At 43.4% G+C, this 14421-nt stretch overlaps 1 protein-coding gene across 1 annotated transcript in view; it reads left to right on the top strand.

Moving 5' to 3' along the window:
- C6H14orf39 (chromosome 6 C14orf39 homolog) overlaps nt 1–14421 on the top strand; it is a 56639-nt gene that overhangs the window by 28588 nt on the left and 13630 nt on the right. The window contains exons 10-13 of the mRNA XM_074998690.1: nt 717–796; nt 3199–3284; nt 3394–3458; nt 7716–7786. Of these exons, the coding sequence (XP_074854791.1) occupies nt 717–796; nt 3199–3284; nt 3394–3458; nt 7716–7786 (302 nt within the window). The remainder of the gene's footprint in view (nt 1–716; nt 797–3198; nt 3285–3393; nt 3459–7715; nt 7787–14421) is intronic.

The raw sequence follows: 14421 nt of genomic DNA, 5'->3' as shown, positions 1-14421 counted from the left end.
TATTGGTTTTGTGCTGCAACCAAACCTTTCCCTATCCCACCCTTACACATACACACATAGAAAGTCTATCACATGGAGTTTCCTACTATGCACCAATTAAAAACTGTGTTAGAACTTTAGGATTCAGACCATCATATCTAAAGTGTAAGTTATTTGGAACAATAGCTGGGGGAAGCCTGTTCTGGGGTGGGGTGGGGTGGGGCTGAACTTTGTTAGAGGGGGACCTCCAGCTGCTCTCTGTTAACCAGAATATTTGAATATCCAGCAACCTCCTGGTCCCAGGGCTGCCAGCTAGGAAAGAGTTTACTGTAAGTTATCAATTTAACGGTTTCTACTGTGGCTGCTTAATTCTGACTTTCAAGGGGAGATGGTCACTTTACCACCCTTTGTGCTTTGAAAATCTCCTTCTGTCTGTGATTCCCATCTCATCTCTGCCATAAGGGACATAAATGTGTTTTACTCATTTCAAGTCAATCTAGTACACAATATTGAAATACTTAAATTTTTGTATTGGTAAAATTTGTCAAATACAAATAAAACACAATAGCTGCATAAATTAATGTATATTAAATTGCCCAGTACTTCATTCTGCATGATATATTTCTCTCAGATCCATATTAAGTACCAAGTTGTTTAGTTTTATTCACAAGTTCAGTTTAATTATGGCACTCTGTATAACTATGAAACTGCTAATAAAGTTAAGTAATGTTTAGTAGATGGAGAAGGAAGAGAGAATTCCATGGACCATTCGGGCATCGTTAGTATTTCCTCAAGCCAAATGGACAACGAAACCCAGGTATGCTGTTCTCCACATGAGAAGGGCGTGATGCCATAGAGAGTCTTTCATTTGTCTAAATTAAGAGTACTTAAAGTATTTCCATTGCAACTGTATCTTAAAATTAGATAATATACGGTTATAGGTGGCCCAGGATTTGGTAAAAGGAGATAGAATTTTTCCCCCTTAGATTGCCATTTCAAGTCTAGCTCAAGTCACTAGTGAAAGAATTGTTTTACTCTCTGATGGCCAGTAGGAAATGAGATTAGTAATCATACCAGGCATTCTACCATTTCTCTCTTTTCAAAGTCCCAGTCTATGACTATGCCTTAGCCACTTGTACAAGGTATCCAGGTCTTTTAAATGACACCTGGGCTACGTCTACACGTGAAGCCTACATCGAAGTAGCCTATTTCGATGTGGCGACATCGAAATAGGCTATTTCGATGAATAACGTCTACACGTCCTCCAGGGCTGGCAACGTCAATGTTCAACATCGACGTTGCGCAGCACCACATCGAAATAGGCGCTGCGAGGGAACGTCTACACGCCACAGTAGCACACATCGAAATAAGGGTGCCAGGCACAGCTGCAGACAGGGTTACCGGGCGGACTCAACAGCCAGCCGCTCCCTTAAAGGGCCCCTCCCAGACACACTTGCACTAAACAGCACAAGATCCACAGAGCCGACAACGAGTTGCAGACCCTGTGCATGCAGCATGAATCCCCCGCTGCAGCAGCAGCAGCCAGAAGCCCTGGGCTAAAGGCTGCTGCCCACGGTGACCATAGAGCCCTGCAGGGGCTGGAGAGACAGCGTCTCTCAACCCCCCAGCTGATGGCTGCCATGGAGGACCCCACAATTTCGACGTTGCGGGACGCGGATTGTCTACACGGTCCCTACTTCGACGTTGAACGTCGAAGTAGGGCACTATTCCGATCCCCTCATGAGGTTAGCGACTTCGACGTCTCGCCGCCTAACGTCGAAGTTAACTTCGAAATAGCGCCCGACGCGTGTAGCCGCGACGGGTGCTATTTCGAAGTTAGTGCCGCTACTTCGAAGTAGCGTGCACATGTAGACACAGCCCAGGAGTCTTACTTGGGCGTATTTAACAACTCGTGGCATCCTAAAACAGGAGCATGTCATTGACTCACTTGAACAACCATCAGTTAGCTATCCCAATAAACAATTTAATTAAAAACTGATACCTAGATACGTTAGACTCTCCATGGCTCCCACTAAGTTTTGAAGATCAGATAGGGAAAATAAACCCTGGGCCCTATACTTGAAAGGCACATACAGAGCTTCTCCATACACTGGAACAATCTAGACTTATATTTTGGCTGCTTCTATGCTCACCCTTTCCCATCAGAGGGGGCATGTTAATGAGGCAATTCGAAGCAGGCTAATGAGGCACTAACACACATATTCAGAGCCTTATTAGCATAATGGCAGCCATGCATATTTGAAGTGCAGATTTCGAATTGCAGATTGACAGTGTAGATGCAGGTAGCTTTGAAATAAGCACCTCACTTTGACATTCCCTTACTCCAGTCTAGTTTTGCCCTGGTCAGTTTCCTGGCTGTGCAAGGGAAAGGGAGCCAAGAGACAGGCTGCTGGATTCCCAGCTCCCTGCCAGGTGCAGGACCTGGGAAACTGACCAGCCATGGTGGGCTAGTCAGTTTCCTGGCTTCTGCAAGCCCAGGGGAGCCAGGAACCAGGCTGCAACTTGGTTCCCCTCTCTGTCCCTCCTCCCCACACCCGACGTGCGAAAATTTGAGTTGTGAAGGTTGTAGGAACACAACACCCACATGACTCAAGGGTTTACTGTACTAGATTCTAACCTAACAGTGAGTCCAAGGTACATCCTGTGTTAGGTACCAGTTGCTGCCCTGGTCAGTTTCCTGGCTCTGCAACTGGAGTGTATGCTCACTGTACATCACCTTAGGAGTCGGCACTCATCAGCTGTTACAGGGAGAGGCATGCTTTGGCCTGACTCTCTCCATTGTTCTGAAGCAGTAAGTAGCAAGAATGATTTGGGTTTACTAACAGACAAAGCAAATATGGGCATGGAACATGGTTCTGCACAAAGGTGCCAATGGAGTTTTAAGAGGTAAATTTTAGTATTACTTGAAGGAAGAGAAAATACTGTCCTCTGTATAACACTGGGGAAATCATATTGGCAAAAGGACACCATTTGGGGATCCATACTACAGAAAGTTCCAGTTCTGTAAGATATGTGTATTAAAAATGTTTATCTGGAGGTAATCCAAAGAAAAACAGCAAAAAAACAAGAGTACGCTGTTATGGCCAATAAATAGAGGTGAAGAGATTGAATTTGCACAGACTGAGGAAAAATCAAAATGTCACTGCTGAAGTAACAATTTTGTAAATTGCTTCATTTGAAATATTTCCTGTGTTTTAGAAATTTAATGAGACTGCAGGGACTAACAATTCCAAAATGGCTGAAGTTCCATCCATAGCAAACTTGCCAAACCAAATGCAGTTCAGGTAACTTTTTTTAGTAAACCAGTTTTCATTGCCAAAATTAGAGATGAAGATGGATGGCGTGAAATAATCCACATTCAGAAAAACAGCAGCATTATTTCTGTTTTCTTAGATTATTAGTTCCTCAGAAGCAACCAACTTGCAAGCAGTGGTTTGAAAATGAAGATACAGTAATAGGTAATGGGCTATTTGAGATTTTTTGATGGAAAGTTCTACCAAAATGCAAGCTCTTCTATACCCAGATGACATAGAAAAAAGATGAGAGGCTAAATTTTCATCCTCTCAAAAACTGAGCCTCCATTTTTGCACTTGCAATTTGGTTATTTAGGCAATTTAAGTTTCTAGATAAAATGAGGGACTGAGACTTCCAAATGACCTAGAAATTGTAGACACAAATTAGATGTATAAAAATGGAAATCCATGCCTGAAACAAAGGTCAGAAAGATGCAAGAAATTGGGAAGTAAAGGTCTGTAAGACATCAAGTAATTTAGGAGGCAAGAATGGTCAAAGTAAGATCAGTTAAATAACTTGTGGAAAGAAGGGAAAATACTAAATAAGATAATAGATGTGGAAGGGTAAAGAGGAATGGGAAGACTAGGCACAGTAACCAGTTTTCTTGGTAAATTGTGAGAGAATAAAAAATTATTTGTGGAATACATGCAGAATAGGTATAAAATTAGAACAGAAATAAGAGAAACATGAGAAGTCACAAGTCTTTGAATTTTGATTGCAGTTGGATTTCCATGGTATTGTCATGTTACATCATCATCATAAATTATAGTGAAGTCTGAATATGTGAAGATCCTACCTAGACCTTCCAGTATTGCATTGTGGGATCAGGACCCACAATATATGGGACACAGAAAGTTTCACATTGTAGGTTCTGAAATTTATAACAAAAACTCTGATAACATTTCTTATTTCCATCTGTCTCTGTTATCTTTCCCATCTTGTTTTTTTCCTATCCCTAGATATTCAGTTGTCACTCCTTATATAGATGTGTTCGTACTGCTTCTGCACCAACAGGTCTGCTCCTGTTCCTGCGTCTGTTACTAACACACTTAGGGCAGGTCTACACGACAGGGCAATGCCAATCGAAGGTACTCAACTCCAAATGTCTGAATAGTGTAGTTGGGGTTGATATACCTTAGTCTGAGTTGTCATGGGGTCTCCACTGCTGGGGGTTGATGGGAAAAACTCCCCCGTTGACTTCTGTTACACTTCTCCTTCCAGTGGAGTACCAGGATCAACTCGAGTCTTCACTAGACCCAAAAATCAACCCCTGGGAGATTGATCACTCCAGCACCAATCTCCCATTAAGTATGGACATGCCCTTAGAGAGCAGTCATCTCAGCCAGGAGGAACAGAGAAGGTCAGGCCTTATGATATCAGCCTAGGCAGTGCTTCCACAATATTGGAATAAGTGACAGAATAATGGGGAAGTAATTGGAAAATAGACACAAAGTGGGATTCCATTAAGATTACAGGACACTTGAAAAGTGTTGTCATGGAATTTTTAATGGTTTGAGCATCCTTATCAAATGGTTTTCAGAATCATAAAATCATAGAACACTAGAGCTGCGTCTACACGTGCACGCTACTTCGAAGTAGCGGCACCAACTTCGAAATAGCGCCCGTCGCGTCTACATGCGTCGGGCGCTATTTCGAAGTTAACTTCGACGTTAGGCGGCGAGACGTCGAAGTCGCTAACCTCATGAGGAGATAGGAATAGCGCCCTACTTCGACGTTCAACGTCGAAGTAGGGACCGTGTAGACGATCCGTGTCCCGCAACGTCGAAATTGCTGGGTCCTCCATGGCGGCCATCAGCTGGGGGGTTGAGAGAGGCTCTCTCTCCAGCCCCTGCGGGGCTCTATGGTCACCGTGGGCAGCAGCCCTTAGCCCAGGGCTTCTGGCTGCTTCTGCGGCAGCTGGGGATCTATGCTGCAGGCACAGGGTCTGCAACCAGTTGTCAGCTCTGTGTATCTTGTGTTGTTTAGTGCAAGTGTGTCTGGGAGGGGCCCTTTAAGGGAGCGGCTGGCTGTTGAGTCCGCCCGGTGACCCTGTCTGCAACTGTGCCTGGCATCCCTATTTCGATGTGTGCTACTTTGACGTGTAGACGTTCCCTCGCTGCGCCTATTTTGATGTTGGGCTGAGCAACGTCGAAGTTGAACATCGACGTTGCCGGCCCTGGAGGACGTGTAGACGTTATTCATCGAAATAGACTATTTCGATGTTGGCTGCACATGTAGACGTAGCCTAGGACTGGAAGGGATCTCGAGAGGCCATCGAGTCCAGCCCCGTGCCCCGATGGCAGGACCAAGTAGTGTCGAAACCATCCCTGATAGACATCTATCTAACCTGTTCTTAAATATCTCCAGCAATGGAGATTCCACAGTCTCCCTTGGCAATTTATTCCGCTGTTTGACCACCCTGACAGTTAGGAACTTTTTCCTAATATCCAACCTAAACCTCCCTTACTGCAGTTTAAGTCCATTGCCTCTTGTTCTATTCTCAGAGGCCAAGAAGAACAAGTTTTCTCCATCCTCCTTATGACACCCTTTTAGATACCTGAAAACCACAATCATGTCTCCCCTCAATCTTCTCTTTTCCAAATTAAACAAGCCCAATCTTTCAGCCTTTCTTCATAGGTCACATTCTCTAGACCTTTAATCATTCTTGTTGCTCTTTTCTGGACCCTCTCTAATATCTCAACATCTTTCTTGAACTGCAGTGCCCAGAACTGGACACAATAATCCAGCTGAGGCCTAACTAGCGCAGAGTAGAGCGGAAGAATGACTTCTCGTGTCTTGTTCACAACACACCTGTTAATACATCCCAGAATCATGTTTCCTTTTTTTGCAACAGCATCACACTGTTGACTCATATTTAACTTGCGGTCCACTATAATCCCTAAATCCTTTTCTGCTGTAGTCATTCCTAGACAGTCTCTCCCCATTCTGTATGTGTGAAACTGATTGTTCCTTCCCAAGTGGAGCACTTTGCATTTGTCCTTGTCAAACTTCATCCTGTTTACCTCAGACCATTTCTCCGATTTATCCAGATCATTTTGAATTATGACCCTATCCTCCAAAGCATTTGCAACCCCTCCCAGCTTGGTATCATCTGCAAACTTAATAAGCGTACTTTCTATGCCAACATCTAAATCATTGATGAAAATATTGAACAGAACCGGTCTTAACACAGACCCCTGCGGAACCCCACTTGTTATACTTTTCCAGCAGGATTGAGAACCATTAAGAACTACTCTCTGGGTACGGTTATCCAGCCAGTTATGCATCCACCTTATAGTAGCCTCATCTAAATTGTATTTGCCTAGTTTTTTTATAATAATATCATGCGAGACCGTATCAAATGCTTTACTAAAGTCTAGGTATACCACATCTACTGCTTCTCCCCTATCCACAAGGCTCGTTATCCTATGAAAGAAAGCTATCAGATTAGTTTGACATGATTTGTTCTTTGCAAATGCCTGCTTGCTCTTGCCTATCATCTTACCACCTTCCAAGTGCTTGCAGATGATTTTTTTAATTACCTGCTCCATTATCTTTCCTGGCACTGAAGTTAAGATGACTGGCCTGTAGTTTCCTGGGTTATTCTTATTTCCCTTTTATAGATGGGCACTATATTGCCCTTTTCCAGTCTTCTGGAATCTCTCCTGTCTCCCATGATTTTCCAAAGATGATAGATAAAGGCTCAGATACCTCCTCTGTCAGCTCCTTGAGTATTCTAGGATGCATTTCATCAGGCCCTGGTGACTTGCAGACATCTAATTTTCCTAAGTGATTTTTAACTTGTTCTTTTTTTATTTCAGCTTCTAACATAGCCCTTTCCCACTAGCATTCACTATGTTAGGCATTCCTTCATCAGACTTCTCAGTGAAGACCGAAACAAAGAAGTCATTAAGCATCTCTGCCATTTCCAAGTTCCCTGTTACTGTTTCTCCCTCCTCACTGAGCAATGGGCATACCCTGTCCCTGGTCTTCCTCTTGTTTCTAATTCATAATAATTTCTAATCAGAAGCATGAACTTACAAATTCAGCAGCTTCAATATAAATGTTACCCAAACTAGAGTAAATGTAGTGTCTCTATAACTTGAAGTCTTTGGCTATGTCTACGCTATAAACCTTACAGAGACACAGCTGTACGTCTTCAGTTGTTCCTCTGTAAGATCTCCCATAGCCCAGATATGTCCTTCAGGCCATATTCACCCTGCCTCCACTCCTGTGTAGGAGATCATGGTGGTTCCTTCTGGCCTTAAAAGTCTACGTCTATGACTAGCAGTGTAAAGTCATTAAGCTTTTGCAAGTGCCCTTTTTCCCCATCAGATTTCTCATTTAGCTACAAGAATTGTCTTCTTAAAATAAATGCTATTTTTATGTGTGGTACAAACAACACCAACTTCTTGATATAGGAAGCAAAGAAGCTGAATGTGCAGAAAATGGAGCAGCAAGTAAATCAAAGGATTCTGCATATATATCTCAGGTAAGTTAAGCATTTTTTGCTTAGTTATTTTATTTAGCTCAGTGAGAATACTCTGACTGAAATGAAACTACCAGCAAGAACAAGGAGATCAGAATTTGGTCCTTGGTTTTTATCCTTCATCACAATCAGTATCTGCTTAACTGTTTTTTTTTTTTCAATTTAAAGTATGTTCCTCCAATAGCTTAAGTTCACTGCACATACTCCAAGATGTGACAGTTTTTTATTAATATGTTAATGATACTTGTAAAAAGTAGAGCCCTCTGTCAGGGCAAGGAAGCTTTTGGATAGTGGTCAGATCCCTATGAAATACCGTGCATTCTTTTGGCACAATCAGCTTGTTCATGAATCTAGGATTTCAATAAAATTATTTAGTTTTATCAGGGAGAAAATGGGGTTACTGTAAAATGTGAGTGTCTTTGAGATTCTGTTTTGTGTCTGGTCAGAGGAATTGTTGCAGTGATAAGCAAACTAAGTGTCTTCTTTTGTTTTACATTATTAAAGATTAGCAAATGTTTGTGGTATTAATCGGGTCCTTAGCTCAATAATGATAATTTGGGGTGTTTTTAGAAAATAAAAGGACAATGTTCATGCTTTATATAAATGACTGTATTTTTCAAAACCTACACTCCCCAATTCTGAGCTCTCTGCCCTGAGCCTCTCCTCACCCCTCAACCCTGATTCCTGCACACACACCCCACACCAATACTCTGCAGTGAGCCCCCTCCTCACCCTGATCCTGACTCCTGCACCTCCCCACACACCAACCCTGTGTCCAGAGCCTCCCCCACACCCAGTCCCCTGCCTTGACTCCTGCTTTCCTCTGTGTATACCCCAATCCGCTATCCTGAGCTTTCCACAACCTAGTCTCCTGCCCTAGGCCTGCTAGTGAGGATTGGTAAAGGGGGCAGTTGCCCTGGGGCCCAGCTAGTGGCAACCACCAGAGCTCTGTGCCCCTTTCAGGTGCTGTGCAGTGCTACTCTGTGTGGTTGTGAGGGAGCAGGAGGCCCAGTGCCACAGTCCCAGCAGTACTAAAGGCTGATTGCTTTTGGCCCCACCCCTTCCACCCTTGGCCATGCCCCTTTCAGGGGTGCAGAGCATGTCCTCCCACATAGCCCCGGTGCCTGTGGTGGCTGTTGGCCCCAGCACCCTGAGCCTCTCCTTGCTTCCAACCACTTGCTGTTCCCTTTCCTGTCCCTCTGAGGTAATGAGACCAAAGTGCACGGCTCACCTGTCCCCTCCCTTCCACATGAGCAAAGCAACAAATTGTACATTTTCCCTCACTCCCTGACAGTGAGGAAGGGGAACAGCAAACAATGAATTTTTGAGTGTGGGGGGAGGGTGGTTCCTCCTTTCCCCTTCCCAGCACAAACATGCCCTGAGCATGTGTTAAGTTATGGTAAGAGGAAGCTGTATACCAAATGTGGTGGTTGTAGCTCTTAACATTTATGAGTTCTTGAACCAACTGACAGATGCTCAGATAGACAGACTCACAGACAAACTCTCTCAAATATGTAGTAGATTAGTCCTTCTGGAAGCATTTTTAATTGAAAACCATATCAGGTGGTAGTAAAAATTGTGCATTTGATATCTGTAAGAGCAGTGAACTTTTCTCTTATCAAATCTTTCTTCAGGAGGCACGTGACCTTTATGGACTTTTTGTTGCACAATAAATTCCAGAGGGCTGAATAAAGAACTTTCATTAAGATAGCAGGGACTTTTTTTTAAAGTATGTTTGGATAAATATGAACTTGTGAAATTTTCTGGTACACGTTCATTGATTTTGATAATAATTAGAGTCTTAACATGAATATATTTTCATTGATCATTACTATTTGTTTTATGGTAGAGATTTGCTACATTCATACCGTTATTGAGCTAATAGTTTGGGAATTAATTGTGTACAGAGCCTGGTTTAAATAAGGTGGTGGAATGATGTATGAATTATGTTTCCATACAGCAGTTGTTTTCCATGTGCAGGACAGGAAATATAAGTAGTGTAAGCACAGATGGTGATGCTTTTACCTATTCTTCCTAGTCCCTTTTGCTGACTTAAGACCATTACATTTCTACAGAAGGCTTCACTGGAGGATGTTGAGAGGGTGCACTGATTCATCACACACCTGAATCATCCTGCCTTCATGCTCCTTCCTCAGCCAGCACTGACCAATTTTTGGGGTACACCTGACTTCTCTAGTCCCCCAGATGACCATTTCTTTTGACAGTTTTCTGCCATCACAATCTCTTCCCAGAGACTTTCCATCTTGGGCCCCTGTTTCTACACTGGCAGAAGCTTATGTTGAAACTATCCTATAAAATAAAATATTAAATATTGTTGTCATTTCTGCTTCATTATGTACAGACCTATGTAATGTGATAAATAATAGCACAGTGGCACCTACAGGCCAGTACTTCGTTTATGCCAGAGCTTGCTAGCGCTGAGTCACAACACCTCTAGACTTGGCAGATCATAGCCCAGCAGCTCTGGGTGTCCCACATCAGTTATAAGAGAATAATATTTGGTTGAGCTCAGGCACCTCTTACCAATTAAGTACTGCTAGAAATCCCAGCTGAGATCAAGTCCCATTTTCTAGCCATGCCAGAAAACAGGAGGCAATGTATGTGGTTTAATTAGGATGAAGCTTTATTTATTTAAAAACTCCACCATGAAGCCGCTGAGAGCTCCATGCCAGTCCCAAGCCTGGATGAAGGAGGAGAGTTGGTCAGATGTGTGTCGATGCGCTGACCGTCAAGCAACAATACAAATGAAATCTGATGCCAGTACAACTAAATGTTAAAAGATGCCAGCTCAGATGTCGCCCAGATAAACAAGGTCTGCGATACCAATTGAGCGATCGGGGTGGGGTCGATAAGTTGGCTACTGAAAGAAAAATACACCTAACATATATGCTATCCATTGGAACATGGAATGTCTGAACACTATGGGCAACTGCAAAATTAGAGCTGCTTCAGAAGGTGATGGAGAGATACCGATGTGATATACTTGGACTGGCAGAGATGCATTGGACAGGATCAGGAGAGATATGCGGTTGCGAAGTCATTTGGTCAGGAAACGAAGCTAAGCATAAATCAGGAGTTGGATTCCTTCCTAGCAAAACAGCTAGAAGAGCATTATTAGGATACAAACCAGTAAGCGCAAGAATGATGGTCACGCAATTCGAAGCAAAACTGTTCAACATCTCAGTCATTCAGGTGTACGCACCCATGTCGGACAATATGGAGGAAGAGATTGAGCTATTCTATAAAGACTTGACAGAGACGGTGGAGGAGATACCAAAGAATGATGTGTTGATCATCAGAGGAGATTGGAATGCGAAGGTTGGAACAGATAAGGAAGGTTGGGAGAGAGTCATGGGAAGGTTTGGATATGGAGAAAGAAACGAACGAGTTGAGAAACTGTTAGAGTTTGCTACAGAGCATGAGATGGTGGTTTGCAACACGAGATTCCAACAAAAGGACTGTAGAAAGTGGACATGGCAATCAAATGATGGGAAGTCCAAGAACATGATAGATATGATTTTGATAAGAAGATGGATAACATCTGTACAGCAGTGCCAAACTTTCCAAGGAGCAGATATAGACTCAGACCACAGTCTAGTGATCGCAAACATCAAGATAAAACTCGAAAGAAAATGTAAGACACAGTTTTAGAAAAGAAGAGATGTGGTGAGGCTATGTGAGGAAGAAACAGGGAATGCATACAGAGCAGCGCTTGAAGAGAAGATTAAGAATATCGCCACAGAGAAAGACCTAGATAAGAGAGTCGCAGGGATAGCCATCGCTATAGAAGAGGCAATTGAGCAGACTGTTCCAGGAGAAGAAAAGATCAATAAGAAGTGGATTACTCAGAAGACACTGAAGTTGGCTCAAGAGAAAAGAGCTTTGGAGATCAGAAGAGATGTTTCTGAGATGGCAGAACAGCAATGTAGGATGAAATGCAATGAGGTAAGGAAAGCAGCCAGAAAGGATAAGGAGAAATGGTTAGAGGAGCAATATGAAGATATCGAGAGCTATTATGGCAAATGTAAGACCAAGGAGGTGTATAAGACAATTAGGAATTGTGGCAGACCCCTACCTGGAAGCTTCAGGAACCTTCTGGAGGGAAGGTATGGTTCCTCCTTTCAGGAACCTTCTGGAGGGAAGGAACCTTCTGGAGGGAGGGTGGTGGGCTAATGCCTTTTTTTTCCCTGACTAGGCCCAATTAGGACAGGCAGCTGGGGCCTTATTAGGAATCAGCCCTCATGGGTCAGCTGAGGCCTTGCACTCCCTATAAAAGGTTCCCCCTAGCTCGTTGCAGGGGGGAAGGTTTTGGAAGGCGCAGTGGAGGAGTGGAGCAGAATGGAGCAGGGCGGGGCGGGGCGGGGCAGGGCTGAATGAGTGAGTGAGTGAGAAGGTACCACAGGGAAGTGGTGGGCGAAGTGGCCCAGGGTGAGGTTGCTATTTTGGGGCAGGGGTGAAGGCCCTTCCAGTTGCCTCTTCTCCTTGTAGGGACCCTGGGCTGGAGTCCAGGGTAGAGGGCGGGTCTGGACTCCTCCCACCCTTCCCCAGAGGGATTACTCCACTGGAGCAGGCGCAGGCCTGCAAGGGGACTGGCTTTATCCTCCCCATTCTGGACCTGCCTATGATGAGGATGGCTCGCTAAGCGGAGACTCCTGCCTCTGGAAAGGCCTGGGCAGGTAAGAGGTCTCCGTGAGTCTCTGAGGCACAGCAGAGAAATTGCCAGGAAGCGCAGGGACCCACAGGGGCTAACAAGGAACTTTGTCACAGAATATTAACAGGAAATGGCACCCAAGGCAGATGGCGATTAAAGATGAGAACGAAGAAGTGCTCATGAACAGGGAGAAGATTGTGCAGCGAGGGATGAGATATTGCACTAATCTGTACAAAGCACAGTTGGAACCGAGTGTCTCAGAGAGACTGATTGAAGAATTGAAAGAGATATCTCTCCTGAGCAGCGAGATCGAGACCAATATTTCGAAGGAGGAAGTAGAAAAAGCAGTGAGACGATTAAAGAACAAGAGCCCTGGAAGTGATAAGATCATTGGAGAGATGATCAAATAAGGCGGAGAAAGCATGATTCAGGAGCTACACCGACTATGTAATATAGCGTGGAAAGAAGGGAAGGTGGCTAAGGCATGGACAAGATCTGTGCTAGTGACAATACCCAAGAAAGGAAGTACAGTGGAGTGCAAGAACTATAGAACAATTGCCCTAATGAGTCATCTAGGTAAGGAGCTGATGATGATACTGACAGAGAGATTAAGATCGCAGATAGAAGAACATATAGCAGACGAGCAAGCAGGGTTCAGAAAAGATAGAAGTACCATACAGCAGATATTGGTACTAAGACTGATAGTGGAGAAAGCTCAATGAAAGAACAAAAATGTATACACTTGCTTTGTCGATTTTCAAAAGGCATTTGACAGTATAGATCAGAAAGTGACTTGGGTGGTGTTGGAGTCAGACAGAGTGGATAGCAGACTGATACGGCTGTTGAAAGATATCAGTGATAATGCGGAGGCAGCAGTGAGAACATGCGGGGAATTGGGAAGTTGGTTTAAAACAAGTAGAGGTCTGAGACAAGGAGATCCAACGTCACCAAGTGTCTTCATCACACATCTGGAGAGAGCGATGGACGAGATCAAGGAAGAGGTAGAAGGGATATCTGTGCACGGGAAAAGAATTAACAACTTGAGTTCGCAGATGATATAGTTATCATTGAGGAAGATAAGGAGCAGCTAGCAAAAACGATGTGGGTGTTAAACGAAGAAGGGAAGTGGTACAGACTGATTATGAACATTGATAAAACAAAAACAATGGCATTTGGAGATTAGGAAGATCAGTGTTGATGGTATTGAACTAGAAAATGTAGAGAAGTTCACGTGTCTGGGGAGCAACATAACATATGATCTAGACTGTAAGAATGATATAGCGACTAGAATAGCGAAAGCGAGAGCGAGTTTGAAGGCGATGGATAAGATCTGGAAAAGCAAAGCAATTAGCTTAAGAATGAAGCTGGGTGTCTTGAAAACGTGTGTATTCAGCAGCATGTTGTACAGATGTGAGACATGGTTGATAACGAAAGATTCGAAAAGAAGAATATTGGCATTCGAAAGGAGTTGTTATTGAAAGATTCTGAGAATAGGATGGATGCAGAAGGTCACCAACAAAGAATTATATAGGAAGATGCAGCCAAAAGAGAACCTGCTGCAGAAGGTTATAAAATGAAAGCTACAACTATTTGGACATATGTGCAGAATGAATGACTAACAAAAAATCAAGACCCTGGTATTTGGCATAATGAGTGGTTCGAGTAGGAGAGGCAGATCCCACAGAGAATGGATAGATGATGTAGTAGATTGATGTGGAGCTAGTCTACAGAAATTAGACTCTGCACTGGTTAGGGAAAGATGGAAGGAAACAGTGAGAGAGGCATCAGACACCAACGGGTGCTGAGCCCATGGTTATTGATGTTGATGATTTATTTATTTAAAACATCTGGGCATAGATGGCAATAAATTAGGTCATCATTATTTTCTTAATCATTGGAACAAAATATCTTCCATCATTTCTGTTACAAGGAGGAAGAAAAAATTGTCTCTTTAACCTCTGATAAT

Source organism: Carettochelys insculpta, chromosome 6 (genome assembly GCF_033958435.1).
Source record: "Carettochelys insculpta isolate YL-2023 chromosome 6, ASM3395843v1, whole genome shotgun sequence".
NCBI classification, from domain to species: domain Eukaryota; kingdom Metazoa; phylum Chordata; order Testudines; family Carettochelyidae; genus Carettochelys; species Carettochelys insculpta.
Note: the sequence above shows the minus strand (reverse complement) of the source record. Positions and strands in the feature narration are given on the sequence as shown.